The sequence below is a fragment of the Manis javanica genome, chromosome 8 (genome assembly GCF_040802235.1).
Source record: "Manis javanica isolate MJ-LG chromosome 8, MJ_LKY, whole genome shotgun sequence".
Taxonomy (NCBI): Eukaryota; Metazoa; Chordata; class Mammalia; order Pholidota; family Manidae; genus Manis; species Manis javanica.
In genome coordinates, this window is record NC_133163.1 from 22,480,667 (window position 1) to 22,507,276 (window position 26,610).

At 36.6% G+C, this 26,610-nt stretch overlaps 1 protein-coding gene across 37 annotated transcripts in view; it reads right to left on the reverse strand.

The window, feature by feature from the left end:
* The window catches only part of NRXN3 (neurexin 3), a 1,528,794-nt gene that overhangs the window by 23,264 nt on the left and 1,478,920 nt on the right, over positions 1-26,610 (reverse strand). For 25 of the 37 annotated variants that reach the window (XM_073242064.1, XM_037018914.2, XM_037019061.2 and 22 more), the window contains one exon: positions 25,013-25,091. In XM_073242064.1, the coding sequence (XP_073098165.1) occupies positions 25,013-25,091 (79 nt within the window). Of the gene's footprint in view, positions 1-25,003; positions 25,092-26,610 lie in introns of all 37 variants that reach the window. The other 12 variants (XM_073242063.1, XM_073242059.1, XM_037019001.2 and 9 more) reach the window with 1 other exon arrangement.

The window sequence follows — 26,610 nt, forward strand, 5'->3', positions numbered from 1 at the left end:
TAAATAAAAGTTTGTCAAGAAATTCAGATGGTCTTATCCATGGATCCCAAGCTAAAATTTTAAGAATTTTACAAAATGAGGCAAGAAATAATATCTGTAAAAATGACTTGTAAACTATCGAATTATGTATACATATGAGTTAACTGCACAGTACAAGCAACAAAAAGATAAATTCTCATGACTACCGCAAGTGATATTATAGTTTGGCACACTAGTTATCTGAGTTAATATAAAAGGAGTCTAGTCTAAAATTTTCCTTCAGTGTAAAACACATTTTATTCTAATAAAATGTGGCTAGATATTGTTAAGTTTGATATTCATCAGTACTGGTAAAATGAACCCAACCTTAGGTACAAATCTAATAGAGCTGAATATTAATTAATGTGATCCAAACAACTTATTATTTCAAGCTTGCTTCTCTTGGGAAAGATGTACTGTGGCTGCATGCTGATAGAAAAGTCTATGAGTGGCATGGATTCCAATTTCCTTTATCTATATTAGCCACAGAATGGTAGGTTTCTCCTAAGATTAATATTTTTTCATTGTTCCTTTTTATGTTTAGAGAATTGGTTTAAAACCATAAAATCATGTAGCAAGAGTCAGTGGATGTTTTAAATATATTAAAATAATATGTTTTAATCCGGTAGTTTCATTTATAACTTTTAATATTAATAAACTCATTTTCCTCTCAAGATTCAGTTTTGGTGTCCATATGAGCAATGCTGTAGAGTATTAATATCAGACATGGAAGGCAGCCCACAATAATCTTGTGATGAATGTGGTAGATATTATTTACACCTTAAAGCAAGGTTTCTTAACCTCATTATTATTGACACTTTGGGTTGGATAATTCTCTGTTGTGAGAGCTGTGCTGTACACTGTGGAGTACCTAGCTGCATCCCTGGCCTCTATTTACTAGATGCCGACAGCAATCTCTCCAGGTGTGACATCAAAAATGCTTCCAGAACTGCCAAATGTCCCCTAGGGGCAAACACCCTCAGCTTAGAACCACTGTGCATGTATAAAGGTAAAGGTAAAGAAACTATACTGCAGAGAATTTAAGGCATTGGCTAAGGTCATGAGGACCCTGAGTAACAGAGCGAGGGCTACAGGTCATGTCTTTGATATCTGGTTTTCCCCTCCTACCATAATCCAGAGTACAACTCGGGAGATACTCCATGTTGGGATTCCTTTAGTGTTTCTATTGAACCATGAATATCATTAACATAGATTACACCATAATATCATTAATGCATGTAGAAGGCAGAAGGTAACATACATGAAAGTATTTGTTAAATTCTAAAGTATTATAAAAGTTTCACACAGACATTTGCATGTTAGAGACACAGACACACACACAGAGAATCCACTGTGAAGTAAGTATCTGGGGAAAATCACAGAAGATGTGAAAAACCGAGAGCAAAGTAAGCTGGAAACTAGAATGTGGGTCTGCTGCTGATTTCAAGTCCCCAACTGCAGAACTGATCTTAATAGTAGTTTAAGTACCTAATGCAATCTGGCTGTTGTTGGTATCATTCCAAAACCCTCTATTAGCTGTTGCAGTGGAATTTTGCCAGCAGCCAAATTATCAGTTTTCACCTCCAGTGAGTAGCAGGTACAAAGAAGGGAAATTCATCCTTCGTGTTTCTAAGAGCGGCTGAGCTGTGCCTAACTGAAATAGCTTCATCCTTCAGATGTACTGAGTAAAGCTGGAAAAACCCCATGTTTGGTAAGATAAAAATAAAACCAGACACCATGCCTGGGTCCACAGGAACCTGGTATCTAAGGAATCTGTGGATATACCCTCAGCTCTCAGAATTACATGAGCTTCCCCGCAGCATGGATTGAATGCACAGGACAATCCACACACCTTAATCTAACCAGAGGAAGAGCTTTTTTCCAACTTGCATGTGTGAAACATCATAATCTGACCAGTTTGCATTAGCATCCTACACACGACAAATTCTCATGAGAAAACACTTGCTCTTGAGTAAGGACCAGATTAAGTAAAAATGAACAAAAAGTAGCGTGAGGTCTGCAGCTCCACTCTACTTCGAAGAAAGTATTCCTGTTTCTTGTCCTTTTGAATAAAATGACACAGCTGGTGAAAAAGAAGCATTTTTCTTAAAATGCTCTCAACACCTCCAATGTCCTATGAATCTAGACATTTCCCTCATTTTTCTTTTCCTCACAATTCTCTGGTGGTCTCTCTCTCTCTCTCTAATAGTACTATCGACCCTTAAAGACCTAATATCAACACCTTCCTGAAATGGATGGAACCTCCTAGGACTTTATCTGTCAATTTAGTATTTGTGTCATCTAAAAAAAAAAAAAAGGAAGCTTATTCAACCTCCTTCCCATTTCATCAATCAGTGTGAGGGAGATGAGAGAGAAGACTGAAAATAGGTGGCTTTCTGCTATTAACGAAGCCTTGCACCAAGTAACACAGAAAGTTCACAAAGGTGCTTGAATAGTTAACTCAGCAAGTAAGTGAGTTAGGCAGCAAGCAAAGGAACAGGTGGTGTAGTCCATTAAGACCAAATGGAAAGCCTGTGTCTATATTTACCTGAATTCTGGTAAATATAGAGTTTTTATATAAAGTGGAAAGTGAATTAGCTGTCCTCCATAGCAATATGGGTGGATCTGTGCCACTGAATAATAAACCACGACTTCCTTTCCCTAGTTCTGGCCCACAGCATCAGGCAAGGGTCTGGGAGCACCGTCAGGCTCTCTTTGACTTTGAAGCTCCCTCCTTTTGAGCACCACTAACCTCTTTTTCTAGTTGAGTTCTTGCAGAAGAAAAACCATCACATACCAAGCTATTCTCTGTTGTTCTTTTCTTCTATCACACAAGAACCATACATTCTGGGGTTGACTGAGTATAATTTCAGAAATAAAGATGCTTCCAGTCTAAAATTGGAAGAGAAAAGTGCTTTGTTCGTTGTGCTCATTATCAAAAGCCAAGGGAGCATGACTCCCAAGCCCACTTCTTGAGCCTGAATCCAAACTCCATGCCTAGATAAAGGATTCTACATAAATGGAAAATGTTCTCCTCACATAACCCGAATAGAACAACTATTTCTCAATTCCAGACTTACTCTTTGCAAACTTATTAAGTCTCACAAAGTTACAACTGAAGTACTATAATCACAAGTGTTCCCTAGAGCTCCATTCTCTTTAAAATGATGCAAGTCCCTGGACAAGCCATACAAGAGGCAAATCGGCAATCATGTGGGGCGACAATGGCCTTCTCCATCCTTCCACGCCAGGCCATTGTGAAGGAGGTGGCCATGATGCTCAGCACATTTTTACAGCATGAACGAACCTCATCACTAGTCTTTCACATGCTCCCAGTGTGTTGCAGACAGATAAACAAGCCCTGCTTGGAGGAAGTGCCTGAATTTGAAGCTGCCGAGCGTATCTTCTTCATTCAGTGTGTGTTGAATGAAGCAGTGCATTGTAATGAAATACAGTCAGCAGCGCTGTGGATATGCAGACATCTTCATCTAAAAAGTCACTGGATTCTGTGGACACGGTTGGCTGGGTATGCAGATGATGTTACCCCAGCTCAGCTCTGTTACACTGAGAAAGATCTTACTAGCAATCTCTGTCAGTGAAGAAACTTGAGAGAAGACTGTTTCCCCAGAGTACTAAAAATATCTTCTATCTTTCTATCATTCATCTATCTATCTATCTATCTATCTATCTATCTATCTATCTATCTATCTATATCTATCTATCTATCTATCTATCTATCTATCTATCTATCTCTATCTATCTATCATCTATCTATCATCTTTTTTTTCATTCAGGGGCTAGGATTAAGCTTTGTGATAACATATATATTGATCCCCATGTGGGCAATAGAATAATTCATTTTTAACTGATCCAGACTCAGACCATCACTATTGGCCTTGATGGCTACTGGCTCCTAATTCCAGAAAATGTGCTATGTCACTTAACAAATCTAATGGTAATCATCAGTAATCTCAGAAAATGCCCATGAAGTGATGGATTGTTATAAGCAGTATGTGAGCCATACATAGGCAATAGTAGACATAAAGAAAACCTGCTGTTTCCCAACTGATAGAATATTTAAACAACCCAGTACTGGGATGCTGATAGTTATCCAAAAAGTGACAGAAAACTCTTCTGGTGGAAACAGGCATTCTAGAACAGATTTCCTATTATTTCTTTTTTGGAAAAAGGATACTTCTTTATTATAATAATAATAGCAATTACTAATTATAATAATATAAAAGATGTAATAAATATGGATTTTTATTATTATTATGCAGTCTTAGTACAAAGCATTTCTCTTTTCTTCCAACTTCAGGAGTACAAATTTTTATTGCAGGGCAAGTATTGATAAACAAGAGCATGTACAAACCATTTCCTTCAAAATCATTAATTACACTGGGAAACGAACAGCAACTTTAAAATCACATATTCAATGACTTCCCTACAATGACTGTAATGGTGAGGGTGGAAGTGGGGAAAATGGAATGTGTTTTCTCTAAAATGTGGAATTGTGTAAATTATAAGTAGATTGATATTTGATCTCTGTTTCCTATGATCGCCAATGTGCAATTCTCATCTCCAGCACAATCCTCTGAGACAATGTCTGTTTCTTTAAAAAAAATTGTGTGACTTATTCACTAATGGGCTCTGCAACATGTCAGAATTCCTAGAATTCACACATGTTGTCTGAAGTCTCTCATGTCCAAGTTGTATGTGTTTGAAGAAATAATGAACAGTCATATACCGAACTGTAAAGTATCATCTAAGAACTTAAATAGCTTCAGTGACTTCTAGTCTAACACATATATTGCTGTCACTTTCTCCTTTATAGGAAGGAATTAGGGTGTCAAAAGAACACAGACTTACTTTTTTGTTTAAGTCAACAATCCTCCAGAGAATGCATCACTTACTATGTCTCTGTTCTTCATGAAGCCCACTCACTCCCACCAAGGGGCAGTACAGGGTCACTAAATTACCTCTCATCACTGTTGACCAAAATATGCAAAAGGGCACCAAAGCCTATTTATGTGAAAAGTTCTTTCTTTTATAGGTTGGACAAAATCCTGGGAGATAGTAGCTGGCCCCGGGTGACTCCCTCTCAGAGGCGGCTAATTTGTCCTAATGCTTAAACTTTCTTGCAAGCTCAAATGCTTTTTCCTTCTTTCTTGCCCAGTTAACTTCCACCTATCCCACCTAATTCAGCTCACATATCATTTCTCAGGGAAGGTTTCACCTGCATCCTCACCTCCTACCCTTATCTTGTCACATATCCTGTGATGCCATGTGACATGTACCTGTGCTTTATAATAACACTTATCAAAGTTTGTCCCCATATATTTATTTGGAGACCACCTGACCGTCTTCCTCCACTCAACTCACCAGAGCCACTTCTGTTTCTGCTTACTTTTGTATCCCCAGTGCTTCCCCTAGGACTTCATACAAAAGTGCTCAATAACAGTAAGTGAAAGTGCCAATGGAAAGCATTCAATTGGTCAGGAATAGCCTTTTTTGATCAGTGCTCTCAAAGGAATAAATATGAAAGAAACCTCAAGTTCTTCCTTGTTATAATTCTAGCTAATTTTAAGAAAGGAAATCTTACTCCAGTGCTGATTTTGATAACTAGACTGTTTCTTTCCTTGTTCTTAGGAAATGCACACTGAATTATTTAGGGGTAAAGTGGATGATGTCTGCAACTTATTCTCAAGTGGTTCAGGGGGAAATCAATCTATCTATTTAAAAAAGAAGTTTATATGCACACTCTCAAATATTAAAGATACATGTCTGTATATATGTATACACATTGCATACACAAATTCACATGGAGAGAAAGAATGATAAAAAAATGTGGCTCATGTTAACAATTGCTGAATCTGAGTAAAGGGCAGAAATGAGTTCTATGTACTATTGCAGCTTTACTCTAACTTTGAAATTATTTGAAAATCAAAAATTGAAAAACATCTCTGAGGAAGTTAGTATGTGTACATCTAGGTAACGTGTACATATAATGCATAATTATGATTGTAATAATTCACACACATATGTAGACTTTGTGGTCAGTGTGACAAGTACTAGAGGATCTATAACTCCAATATGGAGTTATTTTTACATCCAAAGCACCCTCCATGAAAGTTACTGATTGATGCTTTAGCGCAAGTGTATAAAGATAAGAATATATATATTTTAAAAATCTGGGTAGTTAGTATTCAGGTTCATGTTTTCCAGGACCAGCCTGACAGAAAAAAAATCAATCCTGTACTATCCTACGTAACATCAAAAGTATCCATCAAGTAGGTCAGCTTGGGGTAAAATAGCAAAGAGACACACTTGTGGATGTGTTGGGTTGTAGAAAGAAAGAAACAGTTTTCTTGCATTTATTTAATGAAAAAAAAAATGAAAGTGAAGCACTTCTCAAATTTCTGAGGTCCATCTATTGAGTAAGCATTGTGCCCCATGGGATTGGGATAGGGAGAAGACGGAGGTACTGAAGATTATTCCTTGTGCATCATTTTAAAATGAGGCCTTTCTCCAATACATAAGACACCACTAGATCTAACATGGTGATTCCCTCTCCTTGATGCACACTATTCCTGAAATTTTTCTTAAGTGACTACAGCCATAGTGAGGAAAGTGGAGGAAAAAGGCAACATAGTTGGCAACTTTTAAGGTGGACACCTGTTTGCCAAGTTCAATAATAACAAACCAGCATTTGTGTACTGCCCGACCCAGACAGAATCCATTAAGTCATTGGAATATTGGAACTACTATAAAAAACATAATAAAGAATGATTTCACCAATCAGTGTGATCAGGGAAGCTACGTAATGGCATTTGGCGGTGGCTCCAGAACAAAACAATTCAGTAAACAAATGAAGTCACGACAAAGCAAGGTGATAAAGCAGACTCTGAATGTGGCCAGTGAAAAGTGCAATCAGATTTTTCAATGGCTACACATACAAATGTTTGTCCATTAGTAGGTCTGCCTGACCTTTTTCGAAACACAGGTTATCAGATCAGTGATCACTGATTTCCGATTTTGATCTTTTGGATCACATGTCGATGCTATCAAAGAGGAACATTCTTAGAAGTATAAAGAAAAATTTTACAAATCCAGTATATGTGCATTTAAAAGATATTTTCTTTGTGATGATAGTCACATTTTTAACAACTTGATGGGCAGCTCCTGATAGATGCACATACCAGTCACACCAAAGAGAGTGAAAGAAATTGTCCCAGAAAATAAAACAGACATAAAAGTCCTTGCAAGCTCCCCCATCTCTTAAATATTAGCGTGGAAATCACCAATGCCGATATTTGAAAGTGGCTGCTTTTATCTTAAAAAACAAACAAACAAACAGAAAACCCTGTTGTTTGAAAAGAAATGCTCCAGGCATCGAATTTGGACCATTTGTTTTACCAGCTGTTTCTAAAAATATGCCCATGATGGAGTCCTTTTCTGTCTATCTGCGAAATTGCTTTGTTGAGGATTTTCTCTCCCTTCCACAAGGGAAAGAGTAGAGATATGGAAAACAACATCTGCTGAAAGATCTCACAGCTTCAGGGAAGGACTAAAGTCATAAGCTTCAAGCAAAAAAATAACCACCAACTCCCCCGCCCCCCACAAGCTAAATGACTGAAGAGACTGCCGCGTTCTTTTGGATTAAAGGTAATCAAATGTTTTAATTGGCTAATACAATCTTTGTAGCAGCAATGACAGATGTTCCTACATGGAAGAGAGTCTCAATTAATCTACAGCTGGCTTAATTTTCTGGACATCTTATCAAGGGAGAGAAGGAAGAGAGGGAGGTGGAGGGAGAGGAATGCAACATTTTTAATTATTCCTTTGCAGCTGCATTCTTTCATCTGTTTATTACATCTAACAAGCAGATGTACAGATGAGGGGAGGTCAGGCAGTGAGGATGCACACAGCACCTAAAGGCTGGGTTATAGAATCAATCATATTCCCAAGTATCTGCTGAAGGCCACTTCACATCCCATCTGTGTTCCTGGTTTCTAAGCACAGATTTTAAACTTTCTGGTAATGGTTCATTTATGGGATACCTGGTGCCTACTACTGCTACATGGCCACCTGGCATGTCCATGGACTGTCTGTCAGCTGATGAATGGGACTGACCCCAGGGAACTGGTGCATGCTCAGCTCTAAAGAGTCCTACATATCATTGGCATCATCACCACCATCTTCGAGTTTTTCTGGAAGCTTTCCTCACAGGTTTTACATCATGGACTTAATTCAAACTCATGCAAAAGACAGGAATCACTATTTTTTCAAATTACTGATCTAACACATTCCTACAGTATAAATATTCACAAGTTTTCCCTTGGTGGCCTTCTAATTTTTACATATATATATATATATGTAAAATATATAGAAATTGAATATATATATATTTATACACATGTTTATGTATAATACATTATATATAAATTCATGTGCATTTATATATAAAATACATACATATATTTATATGTAGATCCTTTTTGACTATAAATGTAATTTTTATTCTACATAGATATTTTGGAGTATGAATAACAAAATAAAAATTCCCACTGGCCAATAATCACTGTTAAGTCTGTTACTGATGATACAATCCTTACATCTGACTCATACCACCAAACCTCTGATTTCCAATAAACAGTAAACTTGGTGTAGCTTTTTATTAGGCTAAATTAAGTGTAATATTTTCAATGTTTAGATAATAAATTTCATGAAGCAAGAGGTTATGGGTATAGATTGTCCAAGAGACAGAAAAGGTAGGAGGAGATGGGAATGAAAGATACAAATTTAGTAATTGCCTTTAGTATAGATCACATCCTTTCCTTTGGTGGGGAGACTAAGGTTTTTTACCTTTTTTTTAACACAAAGATGGATTGTGTTAGCTCACATGTAAGCTAATTCAGGTCCCCAACACAGCTTTCTCTACTTTGCTATAAGACTAAAGATGAGAAAAAATTCTGGACTTAGATTCAAGTCCTTAGAAATTTCTGTTTTTCTTTCAGTTTATTTGTATTTGTAAACTGATTTTGGCTTTGTAATAACATTCATTCTAGAAATTTTTTAAATCTCCCATTCTATTTTGTGCCTTTCATTTCTCTCTTTGCACTGAGATCCAAAGAGTATCTTAATACTTAATATCTATGTGACCTATGCTTGATATTTTCCTGAGGGCTCAATGAAATAAATTACTTAGTTTGAAGATCATCTAGTTCATAATAAAATTTTATACTTAGAAAAGTCCTCAGTCTTCAAAATCTACAAATCTAGCAGGGCAATATTGATAATACTTAAATCTTTTGTTTTCTGGTTTCTGGATGTTGGTTTATGTGTTTCCACAGAGACCAGTAAAACATGATCGAAAAATCTGTGGGGCATAACTAAAGCACAGTTGCCAACTTTTATTTTGCCAGTTAAAGGTGCTACAAACAGTAACAAAACACAATTTTCATAAAAGACATTGATTTTAACCATCAAAAAAACCATAGGATATAATCTCAGAACATAGGGAAGTTCTGTTAATTTAACATTGTGGAAACTCATGTGTGGCCCTTACTTTTCTCTTGTCACTGTGGGTCAGTGAAAGTTTTGGCAGAGCTTGGCACTGAATTTGAATCCCTGCTAATTGCTTTATCATTTGCCTATAGTCTCTTAGTTATTTCCCCTAGTGACACAAGAGGGTTGTTGATCTGACCCTTAAATGGATCAGTGATTCACTCCTTTATGTGGCAACAATGAACAGCAGAGAGAAGATAACCAATTTTTCACACATCTTAAGTCTCTGGTGGATACTACCTCAGTTTAGAATAAATATGTTTGGGTTCTTTTCTTTTTTCTTTTTTAACTTGATACACAGTACCAGTAAAATGACATGGATTATGGATTTGGGACACCTGGGATTTAATTCTAGTTCTAATAGAAAGTAGCTCAGTGTCCTTGAGCAAATCTTTAGTTTTGTCACCTACAGCAGAATAATTACAGTGAACTCTGAAGTTCTCAAAGTTTACAGTCTTAGAGTTACATACACTTTAAGATTATAACAAAAGAAAGAAGAAGTAGGAAAGGACTTTAGTTTATGAAATTTGGAAGAGGAATTGCTATGTTTAATTTGATCCTCCATATCACCAAGTCCTATCTTAACCAGAAAGTTCTTCAAACTTTCTGAAGCAGCTAGCTCTAAAGGAGTTTTTAAAATATTGTGCATGTCATTGTTTTATCTTGTTTAACTTTCATACGGTCTGTTTTTATTTTACTTTTTTAAAATGTTTAATTTGAATGCTGTCCGATGGGACTTCCCAGTTCATCAGAGTCCTTACTATTGCCAGTTGTGCTGAGCTGGGTCCACTTCGTCAGTTCACGTTAACCAGTTGGCCCCTGGGGACTGAGTTTTCCCCCTCTACTTTATAGGGAAAGCCTGTGCAAGTGTAAAATTATTTTACGCTAAGTGTAAATAAATGAAGACATAAGCAAGCCAATAAATAAATAACTAATTAACCAACCAGCCACACAATAAAATACCAGGCTGTTTGCAAGCATAATGGGAGAGAAAGAAGTTGCCTTAATTTTGTTAAGTCTCTGTCAGGTCATCAGTGGTGCTGAATTTAACCTTGTTTTACTCATGTTTTCTATAATACCTTTTTATACCAGAGGCTTATTAAAACACTAATTCCAAATTATGTTGTTTGAAAAGCCAACTGCTGCCCCTGCTGCCCCAAAGCCTTTCCTAATGGCTGTCTTCCCTCTAGGCATCAACTCTTTTTTTTTGCTTTCTTTTTGAACCATACTTCAGCACCTTACAGCTGCAGGCACAATCCCACACCAGGCGGCCTTGCTAATGGAGAAGACTCATAACGTCCTTACTAAGTATCCTGGCTCCCTCTGGGGCTGGCATACATTAGGTCTGGCTTCAGTTTACTCCATGTTCGGCTATGACTCTTCCGTGTTCTTTCCCACAGATTTTTTAATGTTAAAGAGGCTACAGGGACTAAGCATTAATTTATAACATAAAATCCTTAAGTAACAAATGCCACTTTCACAGTTACATGAAACATGGCTTTGAACCTGTCTTTTCATAGCCTGCTCCTGCCTATCTGCTGCCAGGTGGTGGAACACATTATTCTCCTCAGGACATAGGATGCTCCTTCCTGTGTCCCACCATATAATCCGTTACTTCTGCCATTCAGAGGGCCAAGATATAAATAAATGCTTTTGCCTGCAATGCAGGAAGGAGTCTCATATATTGTGCCCCTTCATTTTTGTGCTCCCCGTTCGCTGAATGCATCACCAAGAATATTTTTCTCACTTTCGCTCACAAAACTTATAAAGCTACAAATCAAAAAGTACAGGGAAAGAAAAGGCTCTCAGTGGGTTGCCAATATCATATCTCAGTCATTTAGACTTTTGTCAGCTCAATAACCCAGAGCCAAGATTTGGGGAAGAATTATAGGGATGTTACACAGCATGTGGGCTGGAGTTCAAGGCAATGCCAAGTGGTCTGAAAGCAGGGGAGAAAGCAGCCCATGCCCCAGCTGGGACAGGGTGCATGCCATGCAAAAGACAGTTTGCAAAATGAAGGGCAAAATATTGAGCTCTTACCCAAAATGCAGTGGACTAGCTGGATGAAAATGACCCTGGTTATGAATGTTTGCTTCTGTCATGTTTCAGGTTTGAGATCGTGGCATATTTAAAACAATGGTGAGAAATGAGCTCTCAATGTCCTATCATAGCCTATGCGGTCTCATGTGCTTAGTGGAGAACTCGACAAATGTTTGTTAAGATTAACTATACACTGAGCAAGAAGGATCTAACTTCTTTTTAAGCAACAGAGTAAAAATTCCTAGCTATAAAATTTCTTTAGATCAAGGGTCAGCAAACGACCAACCCCAGCTTGATGCCTGCTTTTCAAAACACAAGTTTTACTGAGACACAGACACACACATTCATTTATGTATTGTCTATGGTTACTTTCGTGTTTCAGCAAGAGAGCTGACTAGTTATGACAGGGAATGTAAGACTCTCAAAGTCTGAAATATTTACTTTCTGGCCTTGACAGAAAAGTTTGCCAACCTTGGCTCTGAGGGATTGATCGGACATATTTGAACCCTCTGCAATGCAATCTTGCCAACTCTTATTATCTTGTGGTCTAAAGGGGTCTCTACCTCAAAGTCACAACAGAAGCAGAACTTGACAATAAAGAGTACTCGAGCATTTACACGGTGCACGGATGTTCCGGTGCAGGATCTGGCTTCAGGACTGGTCAGGACTGATGTGATTTGTAATGAAACCCTCAATTGCTTGGCTTCAGCTACACTTTGCCTAGAAGAAGGATCCTAATAAAAGCAATTACAGCTTTAAAAAGATGCTTTATTTTTAATTGTGAATTTTAGTCCCTAATGCCTCCTTTAAAGATGACTGTCTTCCATGGAAAATTCAAGGGCCCAATGCAAGAAGAGCATGAGAAAGATGAAAGAGAAGATAAATCGGTATGAATTTCAAGAAATGTCAAGAGCTCCCAGATGTCAGGAAGGGGCTAAGAAATAAGTCCTTTCAGGCACATGTTCACTTATTTTGTTGCTTTGTACAAGCTGTAATGTCTAAAACACTGTATTCCAAAGAATATGATTATTTGTGAAATAAAGAAAATGCAGCATCTTACCAGAGCTCTCATTCTTAGAACGAGCCTCTAAGAATCCTAACATCAGAGATGGCTGTTGCCTGTCGGATGGTATAAACAGGACTGTAGATAAGGAATGAGCTAGAAGCCCCAGCACACAGATAATCATGTAGGTGACATCAGGGGGAGCTAACCTTACACCAATAATGGTATTTGTCCCAGATATTGGAATCATTCCACCTCACAAGAGACCAGATTAAGTCATTTCAACCACAGGTGTTTGGATAAATCATAACTGAACAATTTTGTAACCCCTATCAGCAAAGGTTTTCCAAGTATTTTGAGATACATAGTAATTAATTCATTTAGCAGCTATTTCTCAACGACTTCATATACTCAGAACACCAATTTTCTTTCATTGTTATGAAGGAAGCAGATAGCTATTTCATATATATGGAGTTGGAGAGCAAACACTATAGAGTAAGAGACAATATAGCATTCTTAGATTCTATACTTAGATTCTATTCACACACCTGTGTGTGGACTTGGGTTCAAATCCCATTTCTTTCACTTCCTTGCTGTGTGGCCTTGGTCAGTTTGTTTAGCTCCTCTGTGCCTCAGTCTCCTCATCTTTAAAATGGACATGATAAAAATAGCCCCTCACAGGATTGCTAACAGGAATAATGAAGTTAAAAGGAGACAAGTACTTAGGACTGTACCTGATTATAGTAAGTGTCCAATGAATATTTGCTGAAGGAAGGAGCAAAGACGTAGTAATGGCACACCTGTCAATGAAGGCCTAGAAATGATCACTTCAAGGGACTTTATTCAATATTATGTATGCTGTCAGGGAAAGCTGACTGCAGGGGCAACTAAACCTGACACCAAATCAAGGTAAAATGTTGAACTATCAGAAGCCCGGAGAATCTAACTTGTCAACTTAGAAGGGCTAAAAAGATCCAACCCTTTCCTTTAAAATTCCCAGATCCCTCAAACTCTTTCACCAAGCAATGATTAAGTATCCAACAGTAAAATGATTTTGTTTAAGCTGCAGCCATTTTCTGCAGTGCAATGGTTTGCATGCTGTTTTAAGTGTTAATAGGCTAGTTTACCCTATGAGAAAATGTGGAAATAAAGGGCACTGATATATTTCACTATGCAGTTGGCTAATTAACATGCAGCAAATACTGTAACTAAATCAAGTTCATTACATTTTAAAAGTTACAAAATATATAACTACTGAGTAATGGAATGATGCTGGAGATTATAATGATATGCCTAGAAATGTATCTGTTATAGTCTTCCCAAAGCTCAAGAAACAAAATTTACAAACCTAAGAAGTGTCTTGTTCATCTTCAGTGTTACTAAGGGAGGAGTATTTGGCAACTCTATTTTGAGGAAACAAAATTAGTCAAAACTCCCAAAACTCCCCAGAAGCGAACATGATAGTTCCAAAATTTAGTGCTTTAATAAGCATCAAAGCCCAAACCTCTGTGCACACTGCAGTGAAAATAAAATGTATCTATTTTCAGCAGATTTGAGTTTGAATCTTAACCTCTGCTATTATGAGCAGATAGGGAACCTGGGAAAAGCATACTTTCTGAGTCTGAATTTTCTCAATTCTAAGAGGGTCATAATAGTTTCCCCCTCATAACTTAAAATGAGATTTAAATAAGTACCGTGTTTGAATGTACCCAGCATGGTACCTGGGCCAGTGGTGTGCTAGAGGCATCTCATGACAACTGAGTGCTACATTTTCACAGCTGTTTTCTAAATTAAAACATATAAAATTGCAATCAAATATATATTAAAAACTAAGTTGTAAAAACATAAAATTAATAACTTCCTAATTATTTTACAGTTGACCCTTGAAGAATGTGGTGGTTAGGGGTGCCAACACTCCTCCAGTCAAAAATCCATATGGTAACTTTTGACCCCCCCAAAACTTAACTACTAATAGCTTACTATTGACCAGAAGCCTTACTGATGATAACATATACAGTTGATTAATACATATTTTTATGTTATATGTATTATATACTGCATTCTTACAATAAAGTAAGCTAGAGAAAAGAAAATGTTTTTTTAAAACTGTTACAAATCTTCAACATTTTTCCAATATATTTACTGAAAAGAATCCATGTACAAATAGACCCTTGCGATTCAAACCTATGATACTACATTTTACGATTAACTATGCTCTTAAGGTTATTATGTCTATAATATCTGTGTGGTCAAAATACTATATCATTTGTGACAATGAGCATTACTTCCCAATTCTGGGCTTAGTGTTGTCTTATTTGTGGCTTGAAATCAGCTACGTTGGGAATACTTTATCCTATATAAATTGACAAACACATTAGAGTTGTGTGTTTGTGTCAATGTGTGTGTTGGTTCTTAACTTTTATCAGAAAGATACTTTACCTGGCTCATCAATATCACACCCTCCCTCCTGCCTTACCTGCCCTCTTTTTCTTTCTCGATCTATCTCTCCCTTCCTTCCTTCATTAGAAAGTCCTTCTTAGATGCACAGAGCCCATTGATCTTCTCTAGCTTTGCCCTTCCCCTTCTTCGTAAGAGCAGCAAAGAGCTACCCTGACTTGATTGAACCATCCCAGCATAAAGCCATCTGTCTTGAAGTTCCTTCTCCACTTCAGACTGAAAATACAGACTTAAAAAATTTTAAGACCTATTTCAAAAATCTTTAATCCATATTACACTTACATATTCCTCTTTAGGAATGAGGAAGTTGTTACAAAAGATTCATTCATAAAACTAATATCAAACAAACCAAATAATTTCAAGTGATGCAGCGCAAATTTCTTGGATAATTACAAAGATAATCCAGCATCTGAATAATGACAGGGCACAGTTTCCTCTACTTCTGTCTCAAAATCCAGAGTCTATTCTTAACTAAAGCTATTGTGTATGTCATGTTCAGAAAGGACTTAGGTCCAAGTTGAAGTGTTGGCTCTGTAATGCTTCCATGAATTAAAAAATAAAATAAAAAATACATCACTTGAATCAGAAAGATCAAAAGATAATCTTACCTCAAAATATGCATGAGGTAGAACCAGTGAGTTAAAAAGCTTTTTTCCCCTAACAGGTGCCTTACCAAACACATTTATATTGCAGGTTAAAATACAAAACACATAAAGGAATTTTATAATAAAACACATTCAGATTTCCACAAATTCTTTACCAATTCAGGAACAGGTACTGCTCTACATAGCAGAAATGATGATGCTCCCTCACTAGCATTTTCTGATAAAAAATTTCCGTTGCTCTGTACTGAAGAAAAGATTTAACTAAAGATTGATAATCTATGGGAAAGTCTTTGGAAATTAGCTCTCATATGAAATTCCTTTAACGGTAAACCCATTTAGTCATGCCAAAGAAATCAACAAGGGTTTCTTATTGTTGTTGATTGGGTGGTTACTCAACTGTTATCATTAGCAGCTTCTCACTAGAAGTTTTGCCTCCTTAGCCAGGTAAAAAGGGCAATTTAGGACTTCAGATGCAAACCAGTTATCAGCCTTACAATTCAACCGAAAATTTGTTTTGCTTCTTTGTGAAGTTCCCTAGGAGTAAAATTCAAAGTAGAAACAATAGGGGAGGGAGAACTAAAGGGAGTGGATTTCAAACCACGTATTACAAACAGAGAACAGAATCACAGAACAACATCGCAACAGTGGACTCCAGGACAAGATGGTAAGACATGTGCCAGACAAGAGACACATGCTGGACTGATGCGCTACGGGAGGCAAACACAAGAACCAAACCATACAGAGATGCTGCAAGAGCAGCTCTTGGGGCTGCCACGACCCAGTGGAAATAATAAAAACAAGAACCCAATGCAATTATAACTATAAAAGAAAGTTACCCCCAAAACTCATACAGTGGACTTGCTGGGTTAGCCTGGGTGTATCACTTGGATGGAACACAAGATGGTGCCGTGATAGCCCATGCACTGGTGACGGAGGCCATGGTTAGCTGCCCAGCTACAGCACTGTCACTACATGCCACACGATGATCCTGGGCTCTTCCAGAAATAAAAGATACCACAAATACTCTACATCTGCAATAAAATTCTTTTTATGCCATCTGAAATTGGTGGAGAGGAATGTGTTTCTCTATTTGCTGTTTCTGCGTGTTTTTCTTTTTGTTATATTTTTCTGGCTCATTTATCCTCCTTTCAATTAATTGCATTGTCATAAAGGGGAGAGGAGAGGCAAGTGGCCTGTGCAGATATGGGGAAAAATAAAAAGGGAAAGGGAAGGAAATTAAAAGAAAAAAAAATCTATATATATAGGAGGAAGAAGAGGAAAACAGACTATTTCATTCTTTTGTACACAACTTTCTTGGATTTTGTTGGGGTTTCTTTTTGGATTTTGTTGGGGTTTCTTTTGTTTTGAGCATAAATGCTGGAGGGATGTGCTGAAGGGGGAGAAATTTGAGATTAGGATGGCAAGAAAAGATTTTGTTGCCTTGTTTGATTTGTATATCTATATATCTCTCAGTACTTAAAAAGTGACAATTACTCAAAAAGTATAGCAATGATTAAAAATAGCTGTAATGACCAGAATACTAAGTATGAATCAAAACAAAATAACATAAATTGAACCACCAAAAATTCATGCGGCACAAGATGAGGTGATATGACAGAAAATGTTCTTCAAATATATACATGGTATATATCTATTTATATATATATACACAGGAAAGTGCATATATGCATAGATATATCTGTATAATTTTTTTCTCTCCACCCCTCCCAAGGGTAACAAGTATGGAATCATTATTATAGTTATGAAAAAGAAGAAACCAAAACCTAAAAAAAATTAACATGCTTTGTTTGCCACGTTAAAACAGTATCATGCATGACTATGCTGATGTAAGAATGCTGGTGTGAATTTCTGTGTAAACACATGACTGATGGCAGGGGCTGTTGTTAATCTCTGTTTACATTAGTCTAATATCATTTATACTGTGTCTACATATACATGGAGTGTGATAAGCACTCCACTGAAGTGATAGGAGTATATACACATATTATATGTAAGTAAGTACATATATATACACACAGTATATATACTGGGCTTGTGGGAGAAAAGAACAACAGAACAAAAAGAATAAAAGAAAACCAATAAAAACTTTCTTTTTAAACCCAACCCCTCTTTGTTTATTATTAATTTTTTGGTAAGGGGCTTGCTTAATGATTTCATTAAGCTCACTCCTATCAACCACTTGCTTTGGCATTTGAAATCAGGAAGTTCTCATGAGTTTGGCTTGAAATTCTCCCTTCAACATGCCCATCCTTATCCCATTACCTAAGAAGCCCTGGCCCTAGACCCTACTATGTGGAGTTCACAGAAAAGTTTATTGCTGAACTGTACTAATTTTTCAGTCATAATGAATCATAAATTCTGTGCTTTCAAACTAAGATATATAAGAATGCACTTTGGGTCCATTGATTCTGTCACTGGTTAGCTTCATCTTCTGTGATTTTTCTTGCCCATCCTTGGACGGGGATGCCATCATTGATTAGAGACCTCTCCACAGAGTTCTGATAATATTCTAGGCATTTCCATTAATTGTCACCCTAATTCTTCCCTTCCTTTCCTTTCTTTCCCTTTGTTCCTCTTATTTTTCATCTGTTTTCCCTAACAGACTGTAAATTCCTACAAAGTGTCTAGTCTTATTTTTATTTTTCAAGCACCTATTCCAGTGCCTTTACATAGTCACTAAAAAATATTGCATAGGTAAGTGATTTATTACACTTTCAAATACACAGACCAAATGGGTCTGTGTATATATTTACCTATACACAGGTAATCTTATTGATTCTCCTTCCTTTTCACCATACCAAAAAATGTATGGTATTGGAGATTAATTGAATTTTTTTCATTTTTGTTATTAGATTTGTTGCTTTTGTTATGAAATCCACGATAATGGTCAGTCAATGGGCCACACATTCTTCGCACACCATGCTTGAATCATCAGTTACCCAGTAGCCAATTAGTAGGCTTTCCTATACTTGTATTTCTGTTCCCACTCTCACTTTCAAAGCATTTATCATCAGGGATTTAAAGGGCACATATTTGCTCCAACAGCTTGAAAATCAGCTTGGACTGGGGGTGCAATTGAGTTACAGAAAAGTGAAACGATTTCTAATTGGGTGGGTTAATTAATGAGACAGAAACCCACCCAGAAATGAAATCAGGAACATCATGCACCCGTGACTGCACCTATCAATGTATATATTAGTAACGGAAATTCCAAAATTGGTAGGATTTAGCCCAGACTTATTTGTGTGAATAGAAGTTTGCTTTTGTGTACATTAGACACATTTTTTTGGTTTTATTTTTGGTGGGGAAAAAGTCTTTCTTGATAAATAGGTTACAATGAAACAGAGGGATGGTTTGTTGGCAAATAAAAACTCAAGCAGTATCTCCATCTCTTCCCACTCCACCTTGAGTGCTCGGCTTCTGCCTTATTACTGGCCACTTTGGATGACAAGGCTTTGGTGGGCATGCTAGACCTTCTTAGGCCCTTGGGGGTCTCTGCCTTTCTGGCCAGTGGTGTGGCACCCCCTGGGGCCCACTGGCCTAAGAAGGAGCAATGGCCTTGGCTTCAGCGACTCCCTGGTCCCCTAGGCAGAGGTCTCTTGAAGGGACTTGTCCATCTTTTTGGCTGAGGAAGGAGCACCTTTCTCACCTGTGGTGATCATGGGTTTTGAACTGACTCTTAGCTTAACTCAAATATAAAAATGACTAATGTCCATAGTTGTTAATCATTAAGTTAATGAAATGTACATCTATTTACCTTCCTTTTTACAAAGCTAAAACATTTCTCTGTTGACTTCCATTATCTTTTTATTCAGTGTTTTAAGGGGACCTTAAGGTGAATTTTGGACACTGTGATACTCAAACATTACTACAATGTTTTATTTAGACATTTACTATTCTACTATATACTGAATAGCCACTTGACTAATGACATTTCAAAATGTCATTTACCAATTGTGAGTTTCCGTATGGAAAAATCTTTTCTAAAAGTAAGTATTCGTTGTAATACATATGTACAAATTCCTAACTCTTGACATTTGCTGGAGACACCATGACAAAATATATTTCTATAAACATACAATATTACAAACAGCATATTTACTCTTTTCCTTCTGTGGATTCTGGAAAATAAGGCTCTATTTCTTCTTATCGTTCATTAGAAAATTATTATCATCTTAACATTTTAGCTGCATTTTCCATGGTGTTCCAGAAAATAAAAACGAATGATTCGGTGAGCGCTTAACAAGTCGGTGCCAGCTTTTCATATTAAGAATACTTTACTGAAGCATCACAGACTGACAAGGATTAAGAAGCCTCTCCAGGTCCACCTGGAGAACACAAATATGGGTATGCTTTTGGTGTTTCACTAAGGTTAAATTTCAGCCCACACTGGGTTGATTTTATGGTATGACTAATGGAAAAGAAGAAAGCAGCAATAACAACGAATGCAAATGTGAGGACTGTAGTTTTGAGAGTAAAAATACATCTGAGAACCATTCTAGGAAGGGTAATATTTTTGCAATCTCAGATTACTGCCATTAGTTTAAACATCTTCCTCCATCCAATCATTATGAAAATTGTTTAGCATAGTCCTATTGATGGATGGATAGACTTCATCTTTACTTCCTTTAACTCTCTGCCCTCTGGTGGAAGAACTGTCCCTAGACATTTGATCAAAGGCTACTTAAAAAAAAGTGGAGGCAGAAAACCTGGCTAACTGACAACTGGAAAAATATATCCCTGGATAATGGCACGATGAATCAATATAGATGTTGCCATGCCCATTTCTCAGGTGTAAAAGGCATTTCTTTCTATTTTTGTTCCTCTGCTCTGTGACCCCTGCTCTCAGGATTTTAGACTCTTGAGACTATACATAATTATATATATAAAATTTAGGATGTTGATAATTTCTAATTATCAAAAGCAAATCTAAGAATAAGCTTGTTAGAGATTATTTCTATTCCCAGAGATGGAGACATGGGGGATAGGAGCAGGTGGGGAGGGAAAGAGAATAAAGAGAAAGTAAATTTCATCATTTTCTCTATATTTCAAAATTGATTCTAATGTTTTAGATAACAAAGGTAAACTTACTAAAGATCTTAATCATTATTTGACATTCATAATCTCATGAGGGAATCCCATTCACTAGTGTTATTTGAACCCTCCTCAACTTATCTATTTTTTGTTGCTCTTGCCATTGGATACCTTTAAAGAGGTAAGAAGGACAATGAATTACGAGTTTACTGCAAAATTTTATATCAACAGAAGTATAGTTGGGAAGGAAAAGGTTTATAAGCGAAGACACAAATCTGAACTATTAGACACTGACTTCCTTTGTGGGGAACACAATCAGTGTTTACAAATTAGGAAAGTTAAAATCCTGACCCTCAACTTTAGGTACTTAAATAGTTATTCAAACATTATCTTCAATATTTTCATTTGATGCAGTTGGCTTCATTATGATTTTATAGTTTAAAGTTTCGATTCTGGGTTCTCAAAGCAGATGTTTGGAAAATGCAATTTTACCTGTGATCGTTATAAAATGATCTACTTCCCGAAAAGAGAAGAGATAGGAAAAAGTAGGGAATTCTTTTTTGTTAAAGAAATGTGGATTTTATTAGGGCAATATTTACTTGTATGAAATCATATATTTTAAATAATTTAGTGGGTTTTATTTAGCTGTTTGAGGGGAGATGAAGTTAGGGGTATGAAAAACATCCAGTTTTAACTTAAGATTTTGAGGTATTGTGAGAGTCATACAAATACAGTCAAACAAATAAAAACTGAGCTTTTACTCTGTGCCTTACTTTTATGGCTTAGGCTTGGTGTGTGTGTGTGTGTGTGTGTGTGTGTGTGTGTGTGTGTGTGTGTTTTAACTCATTTACATTTTTCCAGAGAAAATAATCAGAAAAAAATTGAGATCCATTGGATTTACAAGGTTTCCTAGACTATAGTCAACCAAACTGAAGAAATTTAACTTTTCCCTAAACATGATATTGCTAAGCTACACCAAATGAGAGTGATCCCTAAGTGCCAAGGTGGGTTGAGGGTAAGAAAGGCAATTGCTTCCATCTGACCCCACACCAGCATCTTTGAAACCTGCTTTGATTTAAAGAAAATTAAATAAGAAAAATAATTTCCTTTAAAATTTGACACCCATGTGAAAATAAAATTTGCTGAGTATAGCATTTACTCAGTTGTCCACATTTATGAAGAGCAAGAACTTCTAGTGAACCTAAATTAAGCAAGAAAGAAGCTGTAGAAATTAAGTGCTTCACAACTGAGACAACTAGGAAATCACAAACTTGCTAATAAAGTGAGGGAAGACAGGGTAATTGTTAAGAAAAAACAAGGCCTGGGTAATTAGCCAAATTAAAGTATTTCCATCAAACATCAGGCCTGGAAAAGAGTAAAATTTTAGAAATTGAGGCACTAATTGAGAATTATGATGTTCAAAACCACAATTTTAATCTCAATATTCATATAGAATTTCAGGAATAACAATGTGTGTCAAAGTCATGTAAATGTCACCATTATCAGCTTGCTGCATGGGCAATGGAAGACTTCTCCTTATTTAGGCAGTACAAATTCCAGCCACAGAAACAGCTGCTTTAAGTGTTTCTGATTTTTAATCCGTAGTGCCTTGGAAAATGCGGAGGCTATGGAGATATTTCCCATTTAATGCAAAAGGAGGCTTGGTAGCTCTATGCACATGACCTTCATCAGTGTTAATGAAGTGCCCAGGGCAAACTGCATCAGTAGGAATATCTATCTCCTTCCTGTATTAAATATGCCTCTGACATAGTTCCCTGTGTATCCGAATCACTTACGGGAATACTTATGGAGTAAATAAATTTAGAGAGAAAGAAATGCTCATTCTCCAAATGCCATGAGTTGAATAATCACAGGCAAAAGGGATCAACAGTCTCTTAGAGCTACATGCTAGTTCCTTCATGGTGAGTGTTCTGTCACTTACTTTATTTACACACTCCCTTCCATGCCCCCTTGAAGAACACAACAGATTGTTGTAAAAACTGCTTTTATCTCCCACCTGCCCCATGTAATTATATTACTCAAGAAATGCTGGCATTGAGCTTCTGTCCTCTGCTGTTGAATCAGATGAAACACCTGCACAGCCACTAAAAAGCAAATGGACTTAGTTTGGGGCCATTCAAGTTTGGGCCTGTTCAAGTTCAACATCAAATGGCAATATATACCCACAACCTGGGGAGCTGTAGAACTTGTGAATTTGGGAACTGGAACAGCCCTCTGTCTTATTATGGAGGTTGCTATAGAGATGACTATGTGTGGCACATGAGGGTAGTAGAGAAAGACAGTGGTAAAATTTCAGAATGGTCAAGCCTCAAATTTTCTAAGACTTTTAATCCAAAGACTTGATAAACATGATTGCATATATACAGATATTACTGCTATGAAACCAGAGAAAGGCAATTGCTACCATCTGACTCAAAACCAGCAGCTTTGAAACCTGTTTTGATTTAAAGAAAATTAATTAAGAAAAATAATTTCCTTTAAAATGTGATGCCCACATGAAAATCAAAGAGAATCTAAATTAAAGTTAAGGTATCAGAAATTATTGGCCACAAAATCAGTTAATTTTACATCTTTCTTGGGGATCATACCATATTCATGTCTGAATTCTTAATAACTGGTGCATGCTTAACATACATAAGTGACTCAAAAAATATCTATACTGAATTACATTGGAGAGGTAATTTAGATAACAAAGCTCCTTATTGTATTTTCAAACAGGTAATTTATTAAAATGATTAGAATAGGAAGGACTCAAACATACACATACACTGTATCCTGCCTGAGTGCTCAGAAATATTTATTGAATAAATGAATGAATGGATGGATGAATTACTTAATGAATGAAAAGTTGATGTCTAAATTCTGGTATAGATTAGATATGTCTGTGCTTTTTAGAATTAAAGTCCTACACTGAGATTATTACTCAATAATCTGAAAAGATCTGAACTCCCAAAGGAAAGGTTCATACTACCAAATAGAAAGGCCCTACATATTATTGATATGTCTCTGTGTAATGCTAAGTATAGGAACCCACAGAACTTCCTGGATCCAAAGCCACTTCCAAGATACCAAGCAGTCAGGCTTTGACAAATGTTGAAAAATTGTTAAGTCAACTTGGGGTAAGAAATGGGAGGTGTTTACTTTTATTTTTTGTATGAACCTTAAATTTCTTTAGAATTAGCCCAAGAAAATATTTAACAGTTCACCATTTTCTCCTTAAAGAAAAGGAAAAAAAAATCAAAGTAACCCAAATAATGAACTAGAAAATTCTATTTATTTCTCTTAGCCTTTGCAGAAATAAGATCCTAACCCAGCTCCAGCTTTTAATTCTATTAAACATACACAGAAATTCGATGATATCTGTTCTCTATTATATATATAAATAAAGGTGTAACTTATAGCAAGTCTCAAAATAGACGACTTGGAAAAGTTGATATGAAATAATCAGGGACTGCAGTTGCTGCTGGACATTATATCATGAATATCGCTCACTATAAAGAAAGACCATAAGACATCAAAATGTATCTAGGTGCAAATGGGGAACACACTGAAGCTTCTAAATTGCCAAAGTCCTCTCAACTTTGGCAGTAGATACATTTTGAAGCATCTCAGCCGTTGACATGGCATGGTTCTGTACTAATTTTGTGTTTACTATGCTATATCGCTACACAATTCTCTAAACACACAAAACAAAATTAGTATAAATGTAATGCCATGTGAACTGCTGTTGAAATCCCATGGAAAATGTTTTTGTTCCTTTTTGTTTCTTGGTTCTGTTTGGATTGCCATGTAGCCCCAGAACAATGCATGAGGTTTAAATGATCTTTATGGTTGCACTTTAGGTTCATACTTTGTTGATGTCATTCTGATATAGACCTCTTCACGTCCACAGCCCCTGTCAATTTCATAGCTTCCACTGGCTGCTAGGTACTTGCCATTCCCATAATTAATCAGGGGGCCTGATTGCTCAGAGTTAGGTTGTATACCATGGGATTTTCTTTAGGTATCAAGGACTGACTTTAAACTTCCATGGGATCTTACCACTGCTTCCATGGGATTTGATGCCTTCAATTATATGCTAATATTTATATATGTATGCTTATACATATATAGATATAGGAAATACACACATTAACACACTATAATATATATATAAAACACAGGTATATTCACATATATGTATGTATGTATTGTTTTTTTGCAAATGTAAAAATAAAGCAAGCAAAACAAGACTGACCTAACCTACCTGTACTGGGCTCACATTCAACGAAGTCTTCATCATCGCTGGAACATTCAGCAGATGAAACAAGGTCATCTGATGTTGGCTGTGCATGTCAAAGGAAAAATAATGGGGTAGGGAAGAGAGAAAGGAGAGAGGTGAGGAAACCAACGAACAAAAGCATCAAATACTTATCACTGTGTCCTGCCTCCCATCGTCACTACTGTTTCTCTTCTTTAAAGAGGGCATGCGGTAGAATGGAGAATTTTAAACTCCTATGTAGCTGTGAATGGCTCTGGGTCCAGACAAATGGTACAGGTTTTAGGTGAAGCTCAGTGACCCAAAGTGGTTCCAGGGGCTCAAGTCTGTCCCATCTCTGTAAATCACTTGCTACAGCCTGATTCTCTCCTGACTTTAATTTCAATTTTCAGAATCAGAAGGGGAGGAAAAGGGCTATCACAAATGGTGGGCAATTCAAGAATGCAAGCCAGCACAGAAATGCACTGCAGCTTTGACAGGGTATCAATGCATATGGCGTGGGGTCTCAAGTGTATGATTTAGTGATTGTGAATCTATAGGCTAGCAAAATTAATGAATGCCGTAGAATGCAGTCTGTTCAGGAACAGCGTAATGGCTTCTCTTGCTAGCAGCAATTTCTTAATGTAATTGCTGCAATTAGCTGAATTAGTAATGTGGACAAGCAGAGAGATACCACACGACAGGACACAGGTAAGGCTGCTTCTGAAGAGAGCAGAAAAAATTTAATCACAACAATAGTAATTCAACATGAGAAAAAATTTTTTTCTGTTGAATCTTGTAGAAATTACCCAGTGCCACAGAACCTGTTGCAAGAAATACAGGGGACTGTGCATATGGGTTGTAAGAATGGCCCTTGTTACACAGTAGATGAGAAGACTAATTTCTGTACCTCATACATATTGCATGCACAATAAATGCTATTAAATTTTTTGATTCATTTGTTAATCTACAGATTTTACGTAGAACACAAACTTTTGTCTTCTTATTGTGTATAACAGTAATAATATACAACACTTGTTCTATAAAAACTAATTTCTTCACCCTTCTTGATGTTAATATTAACTGACTTGTCAGTCTTATTCCCAATTCATTGAAGTCTAAATCCATATTCATTAGGAAAAGTAATCAGAAAAGATGTTGCGTTAGACACACATTTAATGCAGTTTATAATTAATTAGACACAATTCTTAGAACAATTCTTTAGGACAGGGATAATTATACTTTTAAAGAAGCTGAAGTTCAGAGAGGTTAAGTGACTTGCTTAGGGACACACAGCTAGTAAGAAATTAGTGGGGATTTGAACAGATACATGCACTTGTAGCTCAGATGGGCTTCATTATACCTCTTCTTACATGACGTTACGGACTGAATTGTGTCACCTCAAAATTCATATACTGAAGTTCTAATTCCCAGTACCTCAGAATGTGACTAGTATTTGGAGATAGGTCTTTGTTAAAATGAGGGCATATGAGTAAGTCTAATCCAATATGACTGATGTCCTTATAAAAAGAGATTAGGAATAGGCACACAGAGAGAAGAACATGTGAAGGCACAGGGAGAAGACAGCCATCTAAAAGCCAAGGAGA